This window comes from Coregonus clupeaformis, unplaced genomic scaffold, assembly GCF_020615455.1.
Source record: "Coregonus clupeaformis isolate EN_2021a unplaced genomic scaffold, ASM2061545v1 scaf0422, whole genome shotgun sequence".
In the NCBI taxonomy this organism is placed as follows: domain Eukaryota; kingdom Metazoa; phylum Chordata; class Actinopteri; order Salmoniformes; family Salmonidae; genus Coregonus; species Coregonus clupeaformis.
This window is the reverse complement of record NW_025533877.1, coordinates 358,383-375,399: the sequence shown is the minus strand read 5'-3', so window position 1 is coordinate 375,399 and position 17,017 is coordinate 358,383. Positions and strand designations below refer to the sequence as shown.

At 44.9% G+C, this 17,017-nt stretch overlaps 1 protein-coding gene across 1 annotated transcript; it reads right to left on the bottom strand.

Annotated features, from left to right (window-relative positions):
• Positions 1–1,029: 1,029 nt before the first annotated feature.
• On the bottom strand, positions 1,030–5,704 carry LOC121560184 (glycosyltransferase family 92 protein F13G3.3). The gene is made up of 7 exons (XM_045215324.1): positions 5,624–5,704; positions 5,229–5,508; positions 4,859–5,100; positions 4,669–4,765; positions 4,360–4,593; positions 3,529–3,704; positions 1,030–1,298 (listed from the first exon to the last, which is right to left on the bottom strand). Exons 1-7 carry the CDS (start codon positions 5,701–5,703, stop codon positions 1,082–1,084), a joined length of 1,326 nt encoding a protein of 441 aa, XP_045071259.1. The 5' UTR covers position 5,704; the 3' UTR covers positions 1,030–1,081.
• Between the last annotated feature and the right edge of the window lie 11,313 nt (positions 5,705–17,017).

Here is a 17,017-nt window from a genome sequence, read left to right as displayed (position 1 = left end):
TACCAATAGACCTACTAAATAGTCAATCAAATAATGACTGTAAAACGTGGAATGCATTTACTCAATTCAACTAATAAGATTTATTAGTGACTAAAGGATTAACACTCAATTACAGTGTACATGAAATACATGTGACATTACAGAATTACACAGAGTAAATGACTATCACCTAAATACAAAATGGCAGTCAAATTCTATGTGACCATTTAGTCACGGTAATTAGGCTTCTCCAAACTCTGATGCTGCTGATGGTCATTAGAAGCCTACCAAACTTGCTAATTGCCTGGTACTCAGAATTCTATTGTCCCTCTAATCACTCTGACATCAATGCAAATGTGATCGCAAATCTAATCAAACACTTAATGAGAGCCCATGATCTCATGTTGCGCAACATTTCTTTAGGCTATGCGATTGCGTGAGAAAACAGAGTGATGGCCTCTATTAAAAAGAGGAGGATCCCATCAGCATTCTATAGGCTAGGCCTACTATATCTATTTCTCAACCTTCCTTATATTAAGCACATTGCTTCTCTTTAAAACAGGAGTATAGCCTACCTGGCTGGCACAAAAAATGAACCACGGGAAAAGCGTCCTCCATTCGCTATTTAAGTGCATAGATGACATGTATTTTTAAACTTCAGAGTTGATTTTTTATTTCTAAGGGCTAATCGGGGACATTTTCAGGACAGCTCAAGCCCAGGACACCAGACTCTGGTACTGTCCCCAGAAATCGGGGACATCTGGTCACCCTATCCGGCTGTTTACCATTGAAAAATAATGTCACAGTTCTGATCTGCTCAAGAATAGGCACCAATAGGCACCAATGTGATAGCAGCTGGGTCTTGTCTGATTAGTTCATTGAATGTATATGAACCAGAAAAAATTACTGAGTGGGATGTATCACTTTGTCTTCCATTTCTGACTACTCCTTCCTTCCTTCCTTCCTTCCTTCCTTCCTTCCTTCCTTCCTTCCTTCCTTCCTTCCTTCCTTCCTTCCTTCCTTCCTTCCTTCCTTCCTTCCTTCCTTCCTTCCTTCCTTCCTTCCTTCCTTCCTTCCTTCCTTCCTTCCTTCCTTCCTACCCTCAGATTAGTAGTCCTGCTTGATCTAGTGCTTTATCAACATTAGGCACCAGTTGTCTCTCATAGTCCCAGACCCTCTTGTCTTCATGCAGCTCTTTCTTGGTCAGTCGTCCTCGTAGGGGAACTCTGACATGGATGATATGACACACATCAGGAGGAACCTTCACTGTCTGGCCGAAGTTACGCAGCACAGAGTGGACCGACGTCTGCTCCACTGCCCTGAGGTCAGAGACACAAAGGGGTTGTTAGACAGAGTGGACTGACGTCTGCTCCACTGCCCTGGGGTCAGAGACACAGAAGGGTTGTTAGACAGAGTGGACTGACGTCTGCTCCACTGCCCTGGGGTCAGAGACACAGAAGGGTTGTTAGACAGAGTGGAACGACGTCTGCTCCACTGCCCTGGGGTCAGAGACACAGAAGGGTTGTTAGACAGAGTGGAACGACGTCTGCTCCACTGCCCTGGGGTCAGAGACACAGAAGGGTTGTTAGACAGAGTGGACCGACGTCTGCTCCACTGCCCTGGGGTCAGAGACACAGAAGGGTTGTTAGACAGAGTGGACCGACGTCTGCTCCACTGCCCTGGGGTCAGAGACACAGAAGGGTTGTTAGACAGAGTGGACCGACGTCTGCTCCACTGCCCTGGGGTCAGAGACACAAAGGGGTTGTTAGACAGAGTGGACTGACGTCTGCTCCACTGCCCTGGGGTCAGAGACACAGAAGGGTTGTTAGACAGAGTGGACTGACGTCTGCTCCACTGCCCTGGGGTCAGAGACACAGAAGGGTTGTTAGACAGAGTGGACCGACGTCTGCTCCACTGCCCTGGGGTCAGAGACACAGAAGGGTTGTTAGACAGAGTGGACCGACGTCTGCTCCACTGCCCTGGGGTCAGAGACACAGAAGGGTTGTTAGACAAAGTGGACCGACGTCTGCTCCACTGCCCTGGGGTCAGAGACACAGAAGGGTTGTTAGACAGAGTGGACCGATGTCTGCTCCACTGCCCTGGGGTCAGAGACACAACGGGGTTGTTGGACAGAGGTTCTATTCTATTCTAACCTGGGTCGTACTTTCATCTTGTAGGGGTGGTAGATTCTAACCAGAGCCCTATACTACGAACTCTGAGTTCAACTTGAGATAACCACTAACACAAATGTGGCTCACCTTTTAGCCAGGTACATTTCTATGGCAACGAATCCTTCAGAACTAACCTGCTCTGGGGCAGGCAAACTCAGGGCTAACTCTACTTATCCTGAATGAAATGTCTGAGTCGTGAGTTGAGGACCAATGAAATCAGGTTCCCATCATCCCTTTCATTTGAAGAAGACCACTGATTAAATATTGTATTAATCAAATGTATTTTTTGTGTGTAAAATAATCGTAATATTAAAATACTTATCACATTACACATTAAGTAATGACTGGCTGCATTTGAAACTTCACACACAGTATAACTTTTGTATGACTTTATACAATTATTTTATCGATAAGAGTGAGAAAAAAGGTGCGTGTGCATTGATAAGCACACCAAAGACGGCATTAACGATACGTAATAAAACAAAGAGAGAACTTCTAATGACCTTTTTCACAACATCACCTGCTGAATTTGCAAGATAGCTTTTCTTTCATGTTGATTTAGGAAATAATGAAAATGTGACACTGACTCGCCCATGGATTTATGTTTCAGCATTGTCTTAATATACACCTTTACTCGACACACTGACGTCACGCACAGATCGCCACGACTCTTGGCTGCAGTAAGAAAGCCATCGCCATCTGCGCCCATTCATCATAGTACGTTTTTATTACTTCTAAACAAAATAACTTTTTGGGGTTACAATGATGTTTGATTATTGCTTGAACAGCCGCTAAGATTATATTTGGTTGTGATCTTTGCAAAATAACTATTTTGGATGCAGCAGTTGTTAGCTAGAATGCTAACGCTCATTTACATAGGCTGTAGCAAAAGCTAGAAAAATAGCAATTTAACTGGTTGAAGTTGAAGTGTTTTTTAAGTGTAATGCAGTTGATTTGCGATGATGACACAAACATTATGTTAAGCAGGACATTGCTTGCAAACACAGAAAGGGGTTTATGAAGAGTTTGGCGTTCGACTAGCCACGTGTGACATGCATGCGCAGTTACAAGTCTGTAATACTGATGAAGCCTGAGCTGGAAGGTGAAGCTAACTGAAGCTGGCTAGCTTTAGAAAACCCTGAGTATATCTAGCTAGCTTCTTAGTATACTACTCTGGGCCATACTATCATCTTGGAGGGGTGGTAGATTCTAACCTGGGCCGTACTATCATCTTGGAGGAGTGGTAGATTCTAACCTGGGCCGTACTATCATCTTGGAGGGGTGGTAGATTCTAACCTGGGCCGTACTATCATCTTGGAGGAGTGGTAGATTCTAACCTGGGCCGTACTATCATCTTGGAGGAGTGGTAGATTCTAACCTGGGCCGTACTATCATCTTGGAAGGGTGGTAGATGCGATAGTCTGGCTCCTCTCTGTAGATGTGCTCCATGATGTTGATCCCTGGAACATCCCTCCAGCGGGGCCGTTCAAACTTTCCACTGGGCTCAAACTGGGACTTAGGGAAGATGTGGTTCTCTATGAGGAACACTTCGGCCTGGGGAGATGCGGGTGGAGTGAGAGAAGGCGAAAGAGAGAGAATGAATTCAGATTTTTTTCCTTCATATCCAATCTATTTTTCTCACTGTCCACACTTTTATTGTGTTTTGACCCATATCAGATTTGCACATTCACACTGATGTAGCATACGAAATAGCACGCAAACACAATGCTCATTTCCTGTCACTGTTTCTTTAAATGTTGGGGTGGTTATCTTGGTAACGGCAGGTCATGTGCAAAAACAAACACTTCAGAGCACAACAATTCTGATCTGAACATCCAGACTGAGGATGAGAACCACAGACGAATGTGGTATCAGAACTCAAAAGGTAAGATTCCATGGCTGCGTTTACAGTCAGCCCAATTCGGATATTTTTTCACTAATTGGTCTTTTGACCAATCAGTTCAGTGCAAAAAAATATCTGCTGTGAGAAGATCTGATGTGATTGGCCCAAAAAACTATTAAAAACCAAAAACACCAAAGATCAGAAATTCCTGTTTACACATTATCGGATTTGTATCAGATATGCCAAATAATTGGCAAAAAATTCTGAATTGGGATGCCTGTGTAAACACAGCCTAACATGCACACTACACACATAATTATCTTCCTTAACACACATACACACTACTTCCCTGAGTCCTCCCCCTACCTTTGGGTGTTGCCTCTGAAGTACATCCATCATCTGGGGCAGGGTTTGATGCTGGTATGGAGTTATAATCTCATCTATGTCGTTCAGCAGTACATAGCGTGACTGATACATATGTCTGTAGACACAGTCATTCAGAGTGGTCAACTGGCCGTAGTAGTGGATGTCCCCTCCATGTTCAATGGGTTGCCACCCACGGGACGGGCTCATGTGTTGGTCGATAGGCCAGGGCACCACCTGCAGTCAATCAATTAGTCAATTAATTAATCCTATCTATCTATCAATCCATCCATCAAATCAATCAATTCCTACCTCCACAAAGCCCTCCTGTGTGTAACTCTGTAGCAGTCTCTCCAGGTCTGGTCCACAGCTGGTGTTATACACCACAACATGCTGCACTCCCAACAACCTGCAATATAGCAATTAATTAATCAATCAATCAACCAGTTGATTAATCGATCAATCAATCAACCAACCAAACAATCACTCAATCAATACCCACTTGTACATCTCCAGAGTCTGGGTGACCTGAAGCACGTTGTTATAATCACCAAATAAATTGGACCAACAGACAGTGAAGTTGAATTGAAACTCCTCTTCCTCCATTTTCACAAGGTTCTGGATGCGGAGGAAGGATTGGTTCTGAGCGAGCTTGGCGTCAGCTTGTGTGGCGAGGGTCACGTGTGACGGGTTGCAGTCGGGAAGATTCGGACAAAGGACGTCGGTCGTCACGAAGGGGGAAACCTTTATCCCAATACAGAACAGGGACACATATATTTACAGTATAGGGAAAACTAAATCAACAAACTAATCAGCGAATCACCAAGCCCCTTATTTCATTAATTCAGGTGTTGATTCAGGTGTGTCAGTGCAGGGCTAAAACCAAATAGCAAATTGCAGGTACCAAAGTGGTCAGAGTGCATCTGGACTTCAGCCTTCGTTCCATTAGCCCAGTGAGTCCCACAGTAGAACACACAGTACAGAGGCTGGACAGAGTCTCGTCTGAAGATACTGATGATGCGTACGGAGCATCCCGTCACACGATGTTCCTTGTAGGCCCCCACCATGAAGTGTTTGGTGTCGTTGACAGGCGTGATGGACTGGTCAGAGATGTGGCGCGGATAGAGGTGCTGGTGGTTGCCTGGCTGTGACCTGAGGAATCATGGACAGATGTTGTATTTCTACAGCAGAAATGTGTGTCCAAGACAATTTTTTCCTTTTACCACTTTTATTTAGTTTCTTGATCGTACGGCAGTCTTCACGGTACCTGGACAATGTGAAGATGATGTAGACCATGACTGCCAGAGCAGAAGCTATCAGTAGAGGAAACATACGCCTCTTCACCATCATGAGCCAGACCTGGTACGGTAGTTTATGGAAGGTGAAGAGTGAGGTGACCTTTGAAGAGAAGGGAAAGTTAATAATGTAGTCGCACTTGCTCTCTGGCTGCGTTTACACAGGCAGCCCAATTCTGATCCTTTTTCCCACAAATTGGTCTTTTGACCAATCAGGTCAGCTCTTTTGCCCATAATTGGGCAAAAATTCAGAATTGGGCTGCCTGTTTAACCTCTTAAGGATCGGACCCTTTTTTTCAATTTTCGCCTAAAATGACATACCAAAATCTAACTGCCTGTAGCTCAGGACCTGAAGGAAGGATATGCATATTATTGATACCATTTGAAAGGAAACACTTTGAAGTAAATTAATGTACATTTACATTTAAGTCATTTAGCAGACGCTCTTATCCAGAGTGACTTACAAATTGGTGCATTCAACTTAGGATAGCCAGTGGGACAACCACCACTGGGGGAGGGGTGGTGGCACAGGAATCCTCATCTCTCCCAAGTGGACATTCTCAATTTTTCCCCTGACCCATCTGTCTATTTCCTCATTTGAATTCCATGCTGTCACAGTCACTAGCCCATTTAAGCTTAATATCCTTGTCATCTATCGCCCTCCAGGTTCCCTTGGAGAGTGCATCAATGAGCTTGACGCCTTGATAAGTTCCTTTCCTGAGGATGGCTCACCCCTCACAGTTCTGGGGGATTTCAACCTCCCTACGTCTACATTTGACTCCTTTCTCTCTGCCTCCTTCTTTCCACTCCTCTCCTCTTTTGACCTCACCCTCTCACCGTCCCCCCCTACTCACAAGGCAGGCAATACGCTTGACCTCATCTTTACTAGATGCTGTTCTTCTACTAATCTCACTGCAACTCCCCTCCAAGTCTCCGACCACTACTTTGTATCCTTTTCTCTCTCCCTCTCCTCCAACACTACTCACTCTGCCCCTACACAGATGGTAATGCGCCGTCGCAACCTTCGCTCTCTCTCTCCCGCTACTCTCTCCTCTTCCATCCTATCATCTCTTCCCTCTGCTCAATCCTTCTCCCTCCAATCTCCTGATTCTGCCTCCCTCAACCCTCCTCTCCTCCCTTTCTGCATCCTTTGACTCTCTATGTCCCCTATCCTCCCGGCCGGCTCGGTCCTCCCCTCCAGCTCCGTGGCTTGATGACTCATTGCGAGCTCACAGAACAGAGCTCCGGGCAGCTGAGCGGAAATGGAAGAAAACTAGACTCCCTGCGGACCTGGCATCTTTTCACTCCCTCCTCTCTACATTTTCTTCATCTGTTTCAGCTGCTAAGGCCACTTTCTACCACTCTAAATTCCAAGCATCTGCCTCTAACCCTAGGAAGCTCTTTGCCACATTCTCCTCCCTGCTGAATCCTCCCCCCTCTGTGGATGACTTCGTCAACCATTTTGAAAAGAAGGTTGACGACATCCGATCCTCGTTTGTTAAGTCAAATGACACTGCTGGTCCTGCTCACACTGCCCTACCCTATAGTTTGACTTCTTTCTCCCCTCTCTCTCCAGATAAAATCTTGCGACTTGTGACGACAGGCCGCCCAACAACCTGCCCGCTTGACCCTATCCCCTCCTCTCTTCTCCAGACCATCTCCGGTGACCTTCTCCCTTACCTCACCTCGCTGATCAACTCATCCTTGACCGCTGGCTATGTCCCTTCCGTCTTCAAGAGAGCGAGAGTTGCACCCCTTCTCAAAAAACCAACACTCGATCCCTCTGATGTCAACAACTACAGACCAGTATCCCTTCTTTCTTTTCTCTCCAAAACTATTGAGCGTACCGTCTTTAGCCAACTCTCTTGCTATCTCTCTCAGAATAACCTTCTTGATCCAAACCAGTCAGGTTTCAAGACTGGTCATTCAACTGAGACTGCTCTTCTCTGTGTCACGGAGGATCTCCGCACTGCTAAAGCTAACTCTCTCTCCTCTGCTCTTGTCCTTCTAGACCTGTCTGCTGCCTTTGATACTGTGAACCATCAGATCCTTCTCTCCACCCTCTCCGAGCTGGGCATCTCCGGCGCGGCTCACTCTTGGATTGCGTCCTACCTGACCGGTCGCTCCTACCAAGTGGCGTGGCGAGAAGCTGTCTCCGCACCACGTGCTCTCACCACTGGTGTCCCCCAGGGCTCAGTTCTAGGCCCTCTCCTATTCTCGCTATACACCAAGTCACTTGGCTCTGTCATATCCTCACATGGCCTCTCCTATCATTGCTACGCTGACGACACACAACTAATCTTCTCCTTTTCCCCTTCTGATAACCAGGTGGCGAATCGCATCTCTGCATGTCTGGCAGACATATCAGTATGGATGACGGATCACCACCTCAAGCTGAACCTTGGCAAGACGGAGCTGCTCTTCCTCCCGGGAAGGACTGCCTGTTCCATGATCTCGCCATCACGGTTGACAACTCCGTTGTGTCCTCCTCCCAGAGTGCGAAGAGCCTTGGCGTGACCCTGGACAACACCCTGTCGTTTTCCGCTAACATCAAGGCGGTGACCCGATCCTGTAGGTTCATGCTCTACAACATTCGGAGAGTACGACCCTGCCTTACACAGGAAGCGGCACAGGTCCTAATCCAGGCACTTGTCATCTCCCGTCTGGATTACTGCAACTCGCTGTTGGCTGGGCTCCCTGCCTGTGCCATTAAACCCCTACAACTCATCCAGAATGCCGCAGCCCGTCTGGTGTTCAACCTTCCCAAGTTCTCTCACGTCACCCCGCTCCTCCGCACACTCCAATGGCTTCCAGTTGAAGCTCGCATCTGCTACAAGACCATGGTGCTTGCCTACGGAGCTGTGAGGGGAACGGCACCTCCGTACCTTCAGGCTCTGATCAGTCCCTACACCCAAACGAGGGCACTGCGTTCATCCACCTCTGGCCTGCTGGCTCCCTACCTCTGCGGAAGCATAGTTCCCGCTCAGCCCAGTCAAAACTGTTCGCTGCTCTGGCACCCCAATGGTGGAACAAGCTCCCTCACGACGCCAGGACAGCGGAGTCACTCACCACCTTCCGGAGACATTTGAAACCCCACCTCTTTAAGGAATACCTGGGATAGGATAAAGTAATCCTTCTACCCCCCAAATAATAATAATAATAATAATAATTGTAAAGTGGTTATCCCACTGGCTATAAGGTGAATGCACCTATTTATAAGTCGCTCTGGATAAGAGCGTCTGCTAAATGACGTAAATGTAAAATGTAAATGTGTAGAAGGATTACTGTTAGACTATTCCAGGTATTCCTTAAAGAGGTAGGGTTTCAAGTGTCTCCGGAAGGTGGTCAGTGACTCCGCTCTCCTGGCGTCGTGGAGGAGCTTGTTCCACCATTGGGGTGCCAGAGGAGCGAATAGCTTTGTAGGAGGTATAACACATTAGATCTGGTAAAAGATAATACAAACAAAAAAAACGTTTTCTTTTCTTTTTTTTTGTTCCATCATCTTTGAAATGCAATAGAAAGGCCACAATATAATATTGCAGTTTAGGCACAATATAGATGTTGGCCAGTAGATGGCAACAGTGTGTGTGCAAAGTTTCAGACTGATTTTACATTTCAGTCATTTAGCAGACACTCTTATCCAGAGCGACTTACAGTTAGTGAGTGCATACATTTTCATACTGGCCCCCCGTGGGAAACGAACCTACAACCCTGGTGTTGCAAACGCCATGCTCTACCAACTGAGCTACACGGGACTGATCCAGTGAGACATTGCAATACTGGACTATTTTGTATCAAGTCTGCCCAAATGTGCTGAATTGGTCAATTGATACATTTTCATGTACATAACTATAGAGAACATACAAAAATGATACGGTAATGCAAAATGTAAGTTTACACACTCCCAGGAATGTCATACATGATGGATCATTAGCTTATACACTAACTTTCACACATCTAGATGGCCGGGTGGGGTGGGTGTGGAGCCAGAGACAGCAAGGGGTTCAAACTGTAGAACCCAGTTCCTACATTTGAATATAACAATGGATTTTATCAAACAAAACTAGCTGACATGTATAGTGTTGAGTCATCCGCATACATAGACACACTGGCTTTACTCAAAGCCAGTGGCATGTCATTAGTAAAGATTGAAAAAGTAAGGGGCCCAGACAGCTGCCCTGGGGAATTCCTGATTCTACCTGTATTTTGTTGGAGAGGCTTACATTAAAGAACACCCTCTGTGTTCTGTTAGACAGGTAACTCTTCATCCACAATATAGCAGGGGTGTGAAGCCATAACACATATGTTTTCCAGCAACAGACTATGATCGATAATGTCAAAAGCCGCACTGAAGTCTCACAAAACAGCCCCCACAATCTTTTTATCATCAATTTCTCTCAGCCAATCATCAGTTATTTGTGTCAGTGCAGTGCTTGTTGAATGTCCTTCCCTATAAGCGTGCTGAAAGTCTGTTGTCAATTTGTTTACTGTAAAATAGCATTTTATCTGGTCAAACACACTTTTTTCCAAAAGTTTACTAAGGGTTGGTAACAGGCTGATTGGTCGGCTATTTGAGCCACTTAAGGGGGCTTTACTATTCTTAGGTAGGGGAATAACTTTTGCTTCCCTCCAGGCCCGAGGGCACACACTTTCTAGTAGGCTTAAATTGAAGATATGGCAAATAGGAGTGCCAATATCGTCCGCTATTATCTTCAGTCAGACCCCGGTGGCTTGTCATTGTTGATTGACAATAATTATTTTTTCACCTCTTCCACACTTACTTTACGGAATCCAAATTACAATGTTTGTCTTTCATAATTTGGTCAGATATACATGGATGTGTAGTGTCAGCATTTGTTGCTGGCATGTCATGCCTAAGTTTGCTAATCTTGCCAATGACAAAACAAATACTCAAGTAGTTCGCAATATCTGTGGGTTTTGTGCTGAATGACCCATCTGATTCAATGAATGATGGAGCGGAGTTTGCCTTTCTGCCCAAAATTTCATTTAAGGTGCTCCAAAGCTTTTTTCTATAATTCTTTATGTCATTTATCTTTGTTTCATAGTGTCATTTCTTCTTATTTTTATTCAGTTTAGTCACATGATTTCTCAATTTGCATTACGTTTGCTAATCGGTTGTACAGTCAGACCTATTTGCCATCTCTTTTGCCTCATCCCTCTCAACCATAAAACTTTTCAATTCCTCATCAATCCACAGGGATTTAACAGTTTTTACAGTTATTTTCTTAATGGGTGCATGCTTATTAGTAACTGGGATAAGCAATTGCATAAATGTGTCAAGTGCAGCGTCTGGTTGCACGTCATTACACACCACAGACCAACAAATATTATTTACATCAACAACATAGGAATCCCTACAAAACGTATTGTATGACCTCTTATACACAATATTTGGCCCAGCCTTTGGAACTTTGGTTTTCCTAGATATGGTTACTATATTGTGATCAATACATCCGATGGATTTGGATACTGCTTTCAAACAAATTTCTGCAGCATTAGTAAAGATATGATCAATACATGTTGATGATTTCATTCCTGTACTGTTTGTAACTACCCTGGTAGGTTGATTGATAACCTGAACCAGGTTGCATGCACTAGTTACAGTTTGAAGCTTTCTTTTGAGTGGGCAGCCTGATGAAAGCCAGTCAATATTTAAATCACCCAGAAAGTATACCTCTCTATTGATATCACATATATTATCAAGCATTTCACACATGTTATCCAGACTCTGACTGTTAGTACTTGGTTGTCTATAGCAGCTTCCCACCAGAATGGGCTTTAGGTGAGGCAAGTGAACCTGTAGCCATATTACTTCGACAGTATTTAACATGAGATCCTCTGTAAGCTTTACAGGAATGTGGTTCTGAATATAGACCGCAACACCGCCCCCGTTGGCATTTCTGTCTTTTCTGTAAATGTTATAACCTTGTATTGCTACCACTGTATCATCAAAGGTATTATCTAAGTGAGTTTCAGAGATTGTCAGAATATGAATGTAATCTGTTACTAGCAAATTATTGATTTCATGAACCTTGTTTCTTAAGCTTCATATGTTATCGTGGGCTATTTTTAACACTTTTCTAGGATGCTTGATTATTTTTCTTGCTTTACTGGGAAGCTTAGCAGATGTAGACATACTTGGGTTATTTTTATTAGTGCAGGGTGAGCTGCACACAGTGGACTTCCTACTAGGGCACACCACCTCAGTGCTAACAGTATTACTCTGGTTCATGGCATATGAGTACTGCATACAATAGCTGTAGGATCAGCAGAGGCATTCCGGGCAGTAAGAGGGACATAAATTAGGTTATTTACATTGTGTCTTCCAACGCCCCTAGGATAGTGTACATTTGCTGAATCATTATGACAACTCAGCGACACAATGGTAGGGATTAAATGAGCTAGACTTGGGTCATTGGTAAGTAATTGTCTCAACGCAGCCTTATCATGCTGTGAAAGGATCCAGGAACCCAAATAATTTGTGTGGATCCCATCCTCCTTATAATACAAGCTTTGTTTCCAGAAGGTGTCAAAATGGTCAATAAATGTTACACCCACAGAGCTGCAATAGTCTTGTAGCCAGTTATGGAGGGCTAAAAGTCTGCTGAACCGTTCAATGCCATGATTTAGGGAGGGCAGAGGGCTAAAAGTCTGCTGAACCGTTCAATGCCATGATTTAGGGAGGGCAGAGGGCCAGATATTATGGGGTGTTTGTTGGTGTCAGGTGGATACATGCATGACATGCAAAATACTGTATCTAATGACACTCAATGGGCCTCAAGTTCAAGTTTAAACTTTCTGCGTTGTTTGTCCCAGAGAGGGCAATAGTTGCTTTGCAGCAGGGGAGCACCTATGTCATAAATAACATATAAAATCCACATGGACCAGAATGGAAATGACAGCAAGGGACCACAAGGGAAATAAGTAATTGACTTTATTGTATTATCTCTGTCTAGTTTTGTGCTGTGTGTATGTATTTCTTAAACTTTTTGCCCTCCTATGAAAAAAGTGCCCTTTTGATTGGTAGTGGGTTTTTTTAACAAAGTATTTTGTATATAATTGTTGGTCTCGTTTCTCTCTTGTATATTTAAATGCAACGAATTGTCCTTCAAACTACATAATCTCTCAGAATGAAGGAATCTTTTTTTTTAAGTCCCCTCCCCCGCCCTTCTGCCACCGCCAGCATTAGTGCGCTGCTCAACTCATCCTGCATGGTTACTTCATCCAATTCCTATGCTGTTATACGACCGGGTAAGATGTATGATACTATACACCCTCTAATTAATATGACATTGTATGACTGCTATTCCATTCATAATATAATCTAACGTAACATAATATATCATACTAATAGAATGGAACAGGTTTATGGACCAAATCCTACGAATTGCCCTGAGACCAGGTTGTAACAGTGATAGCAAAGAAGAAAATATACTTTTAATTGACTCCCTTTCATCTGTGGTTCTAGCTTGCTTAGCCTACAATCCCACTGGACAAAAACTGGTTGAATCAATGTTGTTTCCAATTCATTTCAACCCCCCCAAAATCTAAAAGTCATTAACGTAAAGGCATTTGATATGACTTTCATCCAACTTTTAAACTAAATCTTATGACAAGTGTTGTTGATTTCACGTTGAATTCACGATAGTTGTCAACTCAACCAAATGTCAATCAAAACTAGACGTTGAACTGACGTCTGTGCCCAGTGGGATGTGTGATGAGTGAGTGTGTTGATGGAAACTTTGGCTACAAGACAAACCAGCCTACAAATAAACACCTTGGTTGAACAGAAACAACGGCAAAAATGATTAATGCACAGATTATGGATGTGCTCACGTCAAGCAGACCTACGACAAAAATACATAGTAAAACTTTAGCCTAAAATCCAGAGCCTGTTATGCTAACATGCAACGTGTTTGCTGACATCCTACTCACTGTACTCTGTGTCATGCTTACCATGATAAGGAGTGGCAACACAGAGTGTCAAGGAGTGGAAAGATAACTCAAAGAGACTGGTAGGCTGCCTCCCCAGGCTAGCAATACATGCAGTGGCTTGTGAAAGTATTCACCCCACTTGGCATTTTTCCTATTTTGTTACCTTACAACCTGGAATTAAAATGGATTTTTGGGGGGTTTGTATCATTTTTTATAGTGAAACAATCAAGAAATAAGACAAAAAAACAGAAAACTTAAGCGTGCATAACTATTCACCCCCCCCAAAGTCAATACTTTGTAGAGCCACCTTTGGCAGCAATTACAGCTGCAAGTCAAATCAAATCAAATCACATTTTATTGGCCACAGGCGCCGAATACAACAGGTGCAGACATTACAGTAAAAATTAAACAACAACAAAAAAAGTGTTGAGAAAGAAAAGAGCAGAAGTAGAATAAAATAACAGTAGGGAGGCTATATATACAGGGGGGTACTGGTGCAGAGTCGATGTGCGGGGGCACCGGCTAGTTGAGGTAGTTGAAGTAATATGTACATGTGGGCAGAGTTAAAGTGACTATGCATAAATAATTAACAGAGTAGCAGCAGCGTAAAAGGATGGGGTGGGGGGCAGTGCAAATAGTCCGGGTAGCCATGATTAGCTGTTCAGGAGTCTTATGGCTTGGGGGTAGAAGCTGTTGAGAAGTCTTTTGGACCTAGACTTGGCACTCCGGTACCGCTTGCCGTGCGGTAGCAGAGAGAACAGTCTATGACTAGGGTGGCTGGAGTCTTTGACAATTTTGAGGGCTTTCCTCTGACACCGCCTGGTATAGAGGTCCTGGATGGCAGGAAGCTTGGCCCCAGTGATGTACTGGGCCGTACGCACTACCCTCTGTAGTGCCTTGCGGTCGGAGGCCAAGCAGTTGCCATACCAGGCGGTGATGCAACCAGTCAGGATGCTCTCGATGGTGCAGCTGTAGAATCTTTTGAGGATCTGAGGACCCATGCCAAATCTTTTCAGTCTCCTGAGGGGGAATAGGCTTTGTCGTGCCCTCTTCACGACTGTCTTGGTGTGTTTGGGACCATGATAGTTATTTGGTGATGTGGACACCAAGGAACTTGAAGCTCTCAACCTGTTCCACTACAGCCCCGTCGATGAGAACGGGGGTGTGCTCAGTCCTCTTTTTTTTCCTGTAGTCCACAATCATCTCCTTTGTCTTGGTCACGTTGAGGGAGAGGTTGTTGTCCTGGCACCACACGGCCAGGTCTCTGACCTCCTCCCTATAGGCTGTCTCATCGTTGTCGGTGATCAGGCCTACCACTGTTGTGTCGTCGGAAAACTTAATGATGGTGTTGGAGTCGTGCCTGGCCATGCAGTCATGGGTGAACAGGGAGTACAGGAGGGGACTGAGCACGCATCCCTGAGGGGCCCCCGTGTTGAGGATCAGTGTGGCAGATGTGTTGTTACCTACCCTTACCACTTGGGGGCGGCCTGTCAGGAAGTCCAGGATCCAGTTGCAGAGGGAGGTGTTTAGTCCCAGGATCCTTAGCTTAGTGATGAGCTTTGAGGGCACTATAGTGTTGAATGCTGAGCTGTAGTCAATGAATAGCATTCTCACGTAGGTGTTCCTCTTGTCCAGGTGGGAAAGGGCAGTGTGGAGTGCAATAGAGATTGCATCATCTGTGGATCTGTTGGGGCGGTATGTAAATTGGAGTGGGTCTAGGGTTTCTGGGATAATGCTGTTGATGTGAGCCATGACCAGCCTTTCAAAGCACTTCATGGCTACAGACGTCAGTGCTACGGGTCGGTAGTCATTTAGGCAGGTTATCTTAGAGTCCTTGGGCACGGGGACTATGGTGGTCTGCTTGAAACATGTTGGTATTACAGACTCAGTCAGGGACATGTTGAAAATGTCAGTGAAGACACTTGCCAGTTGGTCAGCACATGCTCGGAGTACACGTCCTGGTAATCCGTCTGGCCCTGCGGCCTTGTGAATGTTGACCTGCTTAAAAGTCTTACTCACATTGGCTACGGAGAGCGTGATCACATAGTCATCCGGAACAGCTGGTGCTCTCATGCATGCTTCAGTGTTGCTTGCCTCGAAGCGAGCATAGAAGTGGTTTAGCTCGTCTGGAAGTCTTGTGTCACTGGGCAGCTCGCAGCTGTGCTTCCCTTTGTAGTCTGTAATAGTTTTCAAGCCCTGCCACATCCAACGAGCGTCAGAGCCAGTGTAGTACGATTCAATCTTAGTCCTGTATTGAATCTTTGCCTGTTTGATGGTTCGTCGGAGGGCATAGTGGGATTTCTTATAAGTGTCCGGGTTAGAGTCCCGCTCCTTGAAAGCGGCAGCTCTACCCTTTAGCTCAGTGCGGATGTTTCCTGTAATCCATGGCTTCTGGTTGGGGTATGTACGTACGGTCACTGTGGGGACGACATCATCGATGCACTTATTGATGAAGCCAGTGACTGATGTGGTGTACTCCTCAATGCTATCTGAAGAATCCCGGAACATGTTCCAGTCTGTGCTCTTGGGGTATGTCTCTATAAGCTTGGCACATCTAGCCACTGGGATCTTTGCCCATTCTTCAAGGCAAAACTGCTCCAGCTCCTTCAAGTTGGATGTGTTCCGCTGGTGTACAGCAATCTTTAAGTCATACCACAGATTCTGAATTGGATTGAGGTCTGGGCTTTGACTAGGCCATTCCAAGACATTTAAATATTTCCCCTTAAACCACTCAAGTGTTACTTTAGCCGTATGCTTAGGGTCATTGTCCTGCTGGAAGGTGAACCTCCGTCCCAGTCTCAAATCTCTAGAAGACTGAAACAGGTTTCCCTCAAGAATTTCCCTGTATTTAGCGCCATCCATTATTCCTTCAATTCTGACCAGTTTCCCAGTCCCTGCCGATGAAAAACATCCCCACAGAATGATGCTGCCACCACCATGATTCACTGTGGGGTTGATGTTCTCGGAGTGATGAGAGGTTTTGGGTTTGTGCCAGACATAGCGTTTTCCTTGATGGCCAAAAACCTCAATTTTAGTCTCATCTGACCAGAGTACCTTCTTCCATATGTTTGGGGAGTCTCCCACATGCCTTTTAGCGAACACCAAACGTTTGCTTATTTTTTTCTTTAAGCAATGGCTTTTTTCTGGCCACTCTTCTGTAAAGCCCAGCTCTGTGGAGTGTATGGCTTAAAGTGGTCCTATGGACAGATACTCCAATCTCCACTGTGGAGCTTTGCAGCTCCTTCAGGGTTATCTTTGGTCTCTTTGTTGCCTCTCTGATTAATGCCCTGATTAATGCCCTCGTTGCCTGGTCCGTGAGTTTTGGTGGGCGGCCCTCTCTTGGCAGGTTTGTTGTGATGCCATATTCTTTCAATTTTTTAATAATGGATTTAATGTGGGATGTACAAAGT